This window comes from Camellia sinensis, chromosome 13, assembly GCF_055761805.1.
Source record: "Camellia sinensis isolate YWXY chromosome 13, ASM5576180v1, whole genome shotgun sequence".
Classification (NCBI taxonomy): domain Eukaryota; kingdom Viridiplantae; phylum Streptophyta; class Magnoliopsida; order Ericales; family Theaceae; genus Camellia; species Camellia sinensis.
The window spans coordinates 99152676-99160981 of NC_138973.1; the positions used below are offsets into that span (position 1 = coordinate 99152676).

The 8306-nt window shown below is 33.2% G+C and overlaps 1 protein-coding gene across 1 annotated transcript; it reads left to right on the top strand.

Annotated features, from left to right (window-relative positions):
* Positions 1-3741: 3741 nt before the first annotated feature.
* LOC145805913 (uncharacterized) lies at positions 3742-5226 on the top strand. Its single transcript, XM_082901352.1, has 4 exons — positions 3742-3863; positions 3964-4005; positions 4083-4139; positions 4636-5226. Exons 1-4 carry the CDS (start codon positions 3756-3758, stop codon positions 5209-5211), a joined length of 783 nt encoding a protein of 260 aa, XP_082757478.1. The 5' UTR covers positions 3742-3755; the 3' UTR covers positions 5212-5226.
* Positions 5227-8306: the final 3080 nt, after the last annotated feature.

Below are 8306 nucleotides of genomic sequence, written 5' to 3' on the forward strand. Positions count from 1 at the left end.
ACTGGCTAAATTTTAAGTTCATAAAAGGGGGTGTGATTACATTTTCTCCTACTCAAATCTCTTGACATTGTTCTTGTTTTGCTCTTTTCTATTTAATTGTGATTACAACTTGCTAGTCTAGCCTCTCTCTCTCTCTCCCTCTCTCTCTCTCTCTCTCTAGACAATGGAAGGTGGACTCCCATGCTCATCAACTATCTGTTATAGCACACCCTCAGAAATCTATGTACATCCTCAAATTCTTCCACTTCCACAAAGTGGGTTTACGTAGTCTTCTGGAGGATCTTGCCTAGGAACTACCCTCCTCCAAAGTACACAAATACAAAACTAAAACAGTCCAACATTTGAATTATAGCGATCCCGATTTTCCCTTCATTGTTTAATTGTATTCCGAACTCGGTTCCGTAGATGTGTTGTTGTCTTATTCCCGTTTCCATCCTTTACTCTTTGTATATGAGTCTTGGGTCGTGTTGGGCAGGTTTGAAACAGGTTGGTTGTGTTTGGAAACCAAGGGTTGATGTCCAGATTTTGGGCTTGACGCTTGAGTGGACCTGTTTGTATATCAGTCTGAAAAACAGCTTTTTGGATCACTTTTTCGAGCCATTCTCTCTCTCTAACTTTTCAAAGATTATGCATGATTATACTAGATTCATCTCATTAGTAAGATACATGTACATCAATTAGATGGTGACTAATCATTGATACCTATTTATACAATGTATAGAAGACTAATGCTAATGCATTGAATGTGATGGATTTATTATGAATGAATCTTAGAGATGCATTACGTTTCTATTATGAATATGTAAGATACATTAATCTATCTAATGAATTCATTAATATAGAAGATGCATTATGTATCATGAATGTATGAGATACATTAATCAATTTAATGAAGTTCATTGAATGAATAACTTGAGAGTTTCTCTCTCTAGACTACATCTTCTCTCTATAAATACATCTAGTTCTAGTGATCTTCTACCCTAGTTCCTTCGTATTGAGTGTGGAGCTTCCCTTGATCTTCATTTTAATCTGAAAGTTTGGCGATTTGGAGCACTTTGGTTTTTGGCCTTCATCTTCTCCATTTGAGGTAGGGATTTCTTTGTTCTTTTTCAATACTCCGTCTATAGATAGATATGTGGTCATTTTGTATTGCATGAAAATCATATCCGTGTTGGATTTGTTTGAAAATCATGAGGGGAACCTAGGGTTGGTTGTTTGAGAATGGTTTTGTTATCATTGACTGTGGTTTGGACTAATTAGAGAATAAAATTAGCATGTTATTATTGAAAGAAAAGAAAGCCCTAAATTATATTTTGATTTGGTAAAATAAAAAGGGTTTATGGTTGAACAATGTTGGTAAATTTCTATTGTTAATATGAGTTGTGTAGAAGGTGTTAACAGTTAAAGGATTAATTATGGTATTGGAGTTATTTTGAAATGAACGTATTGAATCAAGTTGGGTTATGGCTTATTATCCATGGAATTGATTTTGTAAAATGAAGAGAATGTAATTGGTTTTGTAAAAAGGGAAAAGTGTTTTTGGAATAAGTGATGGAACATGTTGACTTGAAAAATTATGAAAGTTGATCTTGAAAATGGTAAATGAAATGCTAACTCTATGTGAGTCTCAAAAAATAAATTTGAGAATTGAACTATTGTATCATGAGTGTTGAATACACACATTTGGGGGTTTTATCCTTACCTATCGTACTAGTGTCGTTGTTGGGTTTAAGGATTGCTTGAGAGTTGAGTCTCTTTTATTAGGTGTACTGAATACATGCATCTAGAGGTTTTGTCCTTAGTCATCGGTGGAGGATGACATTGTTGTGTTAAATTGTGATGTATGCGTTACACTTGTGTTGGGTAAACATTATTGAATAGTTTATGTGTATGTATTACACTTGTTATTTATGCTTTGTTGTATTGAGGAATTTGTAAATGATAATCGCTTATAGACATTGTTTTGTGTGGGAGGAGATAGGGGATGTACTCCACGGTTTAGGGGAAGATAGGGGATGGACCTCTAAACCCGATTTTGTTTGGAAGGAGATAGGTGATGTACTCCACGGTTTAGGGGAAGATAGGGGATGGACCTCTAAACCGGATTTTGTTTGGGAGGAGATAGGGGATGGACTCCATTAGCACCACTATATGTGTGTGCTTATTGATATTAGAAGTGTTTTTGTTTGATATTGATACAGCACTAAAATGTGTATCATTTGTAAAGTATAGAAGTGTTTTTGGTTGATATTGATACAACACTAAAATGTGTATCATTTGTGAAGTATGGAAGTGTTTTTATTTGAGATTGATACAGTACTAAAATGTGTATCTATTATGAGGTATGAAATGTTTAAAATGAGTTATTATCTCGCTTATCGCTTGGCGTATCCTTAGCTTACTGTGCATATAGCCGGTAGAGCAGAGTTTTAATTGTTATCGTCAGTGTATCTAAGTATGTTATGGGTTGCGATGGTTACAGTTTTGAAAGGCCGAGTTGCCTCATTTGTGGATTATATACATGTTCATGATTTGTTATTTCCCTTTTATTTAAGGCATGCATGTATTGATATGAATGTATTGGGAACAAACCAAAATGCCATTTTGAGATTTTGGAAAGTGTGAAGGAAAATGGGGTATTTGTGAACATGTTTTCAAAAAAGGCCATTTTGTTGTAAGTACGGAAAATGGGGGAAGAGTAATGGGCTTGGTGAAATTGTTTTTTTCTAAAACTGTTATAGTCATGAAAGTTTGGAAAAATGGGCAATAAAAAGGAAAAAAAAAAAGGTGAACCGCTTATAGCGTCGAATGAAATAGCTGTTTTCGAGAAAAGTTCATACTTATGTATATTTTGTATAAACTGCCACATTACTATTCTAGTATGAGAATGAACATTCATGATCATAGCTATCTGTAAGTTGTTATTGTTGGAGATCATGTTGAGATCCCTACTGGACTATATGTTCATCCCACGTTGTTGAATCTTTTTCAGGTGATAGCCAGGATGTTCTACAAGGTTGGATCTTCTTATTTGTTGGCCACGGGGCCTCTTTTGTGTTGGTGGAATGCCATTTATGTAAAAAGGGTTATACCCTTCTTCTTGACTTTGAATGATGTAAGCCCAAGGGCAATTTATTTAGTGTACTCATGTTGTATTTACTTGCATACGAATGAGAGCAATGTTATTCACTTCTACAAGTTGAATATACGAGTTTATTTCCGCATGTTATCTCTGAAATGGAATTAAGTAAATGAAATTGGTAATTCTTTGAGTAATAAAAAGTGGGGCGTGACATGAATTCCCCCCAAAACCAAACATTGTTTTATCTAAGTTCAATCAAAAAATGAAGCCTGAGTTCCTCAAGATCATGTCTTGTTATGACTCTTATCACATTGCTCTGTTTCAGGTGAGACTATGGAGGTAGCGCACTTGATCGCGCCAAGGGCAACAAAAGGAACTGGTAATATATTTATAAGAATTATGACAAACCCAATTGGATTTTGAGTTCAATTTGGGTCATTTTGAGTTCTGAGTTGGGTTTTTGCTTCGGGATTCTTGTTTGGGAAGATGGGTTTTGTGATTTTTACGAATGCGAAAGAGTTGGAAACGTAAAGGGAAGCTTTGGAGCTGATGTGTTCTTTAAAACGTCCCATGAGGTGTACAGTTATGGTAAAGGGTAATTCTGAATGCTTTTTTGTTTTTTGGTTTTGCTTTTGTTTTTGTTTTTGATGAGTGTAAATTTTGTGTGTGCAGAATGGTAGGGAAAGTTGCAGCAGATAATAGTCACAAATGGGTGTTTAAAGATAACCCATCTAAGAAAGATTCTAGCTTCATCACCTCATGGAATGTGTCAATTGACCCAGTAAGAGAATTTCATACTTTTTCAGAAGAAAATCTCTCTCTCTCTCTCTCTCTCTCTCTGTGTGTGTCTTGATTCCTTGATTTCTTTATCACATGAACAGCAACCAAGGGCGTGGCAATTTCAGTTCCATTCTGGAATTCAGGTTACAAATCTTTTCTCAGAATTCCTTAGCTTCATTTCACAGTAAAAACTTAACTTTTCCCCCCCCCTGTTTTACAGACAATAGCCCTCATTTCGATTAGAGAAGGCATAATTCAACTCGACTCATTTGATAAGGTCTCTTTCTATATATAGCGTACTTGCATTTGTGTTTGTATGTTCGTATTCTGCAAAATCTTTTTTTGACGATTATGTGTTTAACCCGGAAGCGGTTAAGCAAGTGGTGAACTTAGACGTCTTGAGTTTGATTCTCTCACTGGTGTCTTCTGCCAATGTCTGTAATTAGAAATATTAGGAAACAACGTATCAATAATGATGCATATTAAAAATTAAGTGTCATGATCATGAACTTTTTAAAATCATTAAAAGTAAAAGAGAGTTTTTTATCAGTTCTGAATCAGACATGATCCAAATACACATCAGGAACTCACTGATAGGCATATAATTTTCATTCTAAACAATATACCTGGTGTTACTATCGGTATTAGAATGACTAAAACTTGATATTGATATGTATGAACCGATATTTAAAACCTGTTCTTCTACCTACTTTAGTGAGGTTCCTCTTTACAAAATATATATATAGATTGATAGGTTTTTTTGGTTCCTTTAGATTATTGAAGATCTCAATCTGGTGATAAGCATACAGAGGAAATTCAGCTACATACAGAGCATACCAGGCATCTATGCCATTCAGAGACCATACCAATTTCAACCCATTCAATATCCATACACATTCAAACCCATCAACAACCACACCACATTTGAATCCCATGATGAAAAGTGCCACCACTTAACCGGAACAAAGAGATTACTCTACGGCGGCAAACAGGAGAAGGAGCCACCTCTCAAATCCCTTAACCTAGGCTACAACACCACCACCACTTCAGGCGGCGGAGCACCACCACAACCACCACCACCTCTCTTTCCCTCCATGCCATGCAGTCTTGGTGCTTTGTTTTCAAAGATTCCTTTTGTGGTACCAAATTATCATCCCATTGAAGCTATTGAGAGTAGAAGACAGAGTGTGAAGGTTGATAATGGTGGCGGGTTAAGCCAAATAATACAAATTTGTGAGGTTAAAGTGGAGGTGGGTCAAGAAGAAAAATCCTTAAACCCTAAAAGATTGGGAGATGGGATGGTGGGTGTGGAATTAGGGTTTGGGGACATTGAGGTAGGGACAGTGTGAGTGTCTTAAACCTTAATTAATTGGGAAAAGTTAATTTGCATTTATTTTGTCATTAGTTGGTGATTTAAGTTAAGTGTACTTTTATTTATTTTTATTTTTTTTCCAAGTCTGGTTGGTTGGTTGTGTAGTGTAGCTCACCTGTTTCTGCCCCAATGGTAAGCTGTAGCCCTCCTCCATACAAATAGCAATGCAATGAATGATACATAACTATTTATTCAAGTAAGGGAGAATTAGTAGGTTATAATTAATTATTTTTTTATGTGAATTTTATTATGATATGATATGATAATATAAACAAATAAACGGATTATGTTAATATTTAATTTACATAATTTAATAAATGTATTTTTTTATAGTCAATATAAAAAAAATCTGTTTATTTTAACTTCTTTTGATTATATTTTTGAAGTCTATAGTTATGATTTTCTATTCAATCCTTATGTTTTTACATTTTCAGTTGATGGTTTTGTAATACTAGAAAAACTCTTGCCAACTTTTGCATATAATAATACTCAACAGGGGTGGAGCATACTCCTCTATCAGACAAGTTAGGTAAATCTTGGTGGAATTGCTCAACACTCAAATACTAGAACTATGGGGATTGTTCATTTGTTTGTTCTTTTGGAGTTGATCCATCTTGACTTGGTATATTAATTATTTTTCTTTCTCTACCTTGATCTGAGTTTTAATTTTTGTTGGGATTTAGTTTAGTTTAGTCTCTCTGTTGATGTGTTGCCATAACAATTTTTTGATAAAATCTTTTCAATGCTATGATTTACTAATATGTGTTTATATATATTGTTCAATCATGCTCCATAAGCTATAAGAAAACCAGTCTTCATATAAAGAGTGAGGATAATCTTGATAAATCCAAATCCAGTAACTTGCTCTCTTTTGTTATTTCATAATTAGAGAGTGAACCAATTATGCAGTTTTTTTTTCTTTTATTTATTTATTTTTAATTTCAAATTAATTGGATTATGAATCAATGGAGTCGAGTTAAGTTGAGTTCTTGTTTGCCAGAAGCTGAATTCAGAAAATTACACTGTGTTTAGAGTGATTTGGTGAGAAATGAAGAGGAGGGGGAGGAACTCTTTTTTATGTTTGGTTTATAATTTTCGATTTGTTGATTCTATATATATTTGGTTTTATGACTTTAAAATATCTGGTCATACATTGAAGATTTTCATTTTGGATTTATTGATTCTATGTATATGTCATATTTGTATTTGGTAATACAAATATTTTATACTTGTAACAATCAAAGTCGTTATTCCTTTTCTATTGATGCAGGGGATGAAGAGTTAGTGTGATGGGAAATTGTCTGATTTTGTCTTTTGTAAGACAAGAACAGTCTCTACAAAAATAGTAAGTCTATTCATATGCTTCTAACGGTTTCTAAATTAATTTGTGTTTTTATTTTTCAGGTCAGAAATTTCCTGGAGAGATGCAAAATATGGTCAAAGAATTCAAGAACTTAGTTTTTTTCAAGTTTTTTTTTTTCATTTTTTAATATATGTAATCACAGTTAAAAACTTTTTTATTAATTCTTTTGTATATACTTTTGAACATTTAACTTTCATTTATGAAATATATGACGTTATTCCATTCAATATAAGGTTGTGATTCAAAATATAGTATATAATGTGTATTACATTCTTCAAATGCGTGTACAAAAATAATATTGATTATTCTTCAAATATATCGAATTCTTTTTTTTATCACATGTTTTATTAGTTATTAATCACACTTAAAAGATGTGATCTAAATGTTTTCAATCACACTTAAAAGATGTGATCAAAATTTTTTTTAATCACGCTTAAAAGATCTAATCTAAATGTTTTTAATTGTTTTTAATCACACTTGAAAGGTGTGATCTAAATGTTTTTAATCACACTTAAAAAATGTGATCTAAATATTTTTAATCACACTTAAAAGGTGTGATCTAAATATTATTAATCACACTTAAAAGATGTGATGAAAGCATTTTTTAATGACACTTAAAAAGTGTGATTAAAAATGACCCATTTTAATCACACTCGCAAAGACCACGCTTTAAGAAAACTTAAAAGGTGTGATTAAAAAATATACACCACACAAAAAAAGTGTGATCTTTATCTGTATTTGTAGTAGTGATTCCATTTTGCTGAGGAAAATAGGGTGCTGTAGTTTGGTGAATAATGTCATGTTGTGCAGAAAATTCATTTAATGGTGCATCATATTCACCACCCTTATCACTTCTAACCATTTTAATGGTTTTACGAAGTTGATTTTCAACTTCTGTTTTGTAGAGTTTAAACATTTCTAAGGCTTCATCTTTGTTTCTAAGTAAGTATACATAACAATATGTTGTACAATCATCAATAAATGTTATGAAATACTTTTTGCCTCCTCCAGTTTGAACAAATTTAAGATCACATATATCTGTATGAATTAATTCTAGAGGTTCGGTTTTCCTTTCAACCGATTTAAATGGAGCCTTAGTTAGTTTCGCTTCTATACAAATTTCAGATTTATGATTAGGATTAATTTCAAACTTTGGTATATAATCTAAACCAATTAATCTTCGCAAAGCATCAAAATTCACATGTCCTAATCTATCATGCCATAAATTTGATTCAAGAATATAAGCAAAAGATGTGTTATTCTTATTCATAGCAACTTTTGGTACAACTGTCATTACATTTAATTTGAAGAGACCATCACTCATGTATTCCTTACCAACATACATACCACTACTTGATAATACAAATTTATTGGACTCAAATACAAGCCTAAAACCATTTTTACTTAACAAAGAGCCAGAAACCAAATTCTTCCAGATGTCAGGTACATGCCGTACGTTGTTGAGGGTCAGTTCTTTTCCTGATGTCATCTTCAAGATCACCTTTCCTTGTCCAGCCATAGTAGAAGTAGAAGAATTTCCCATGAAAAGTTGTTCACCATTTGTAGCCTCATTGTAGGTAGTGAACATTTTTTTGTCTGCACAAATATGACGAGTTGCCCTAGTGTCAACTCACCATTCCTTAGGACTTCCAACCAAATTAGCCTCAGACACCACAACAGAGAGGTTGATGTCATTCACTCCGTTAGAG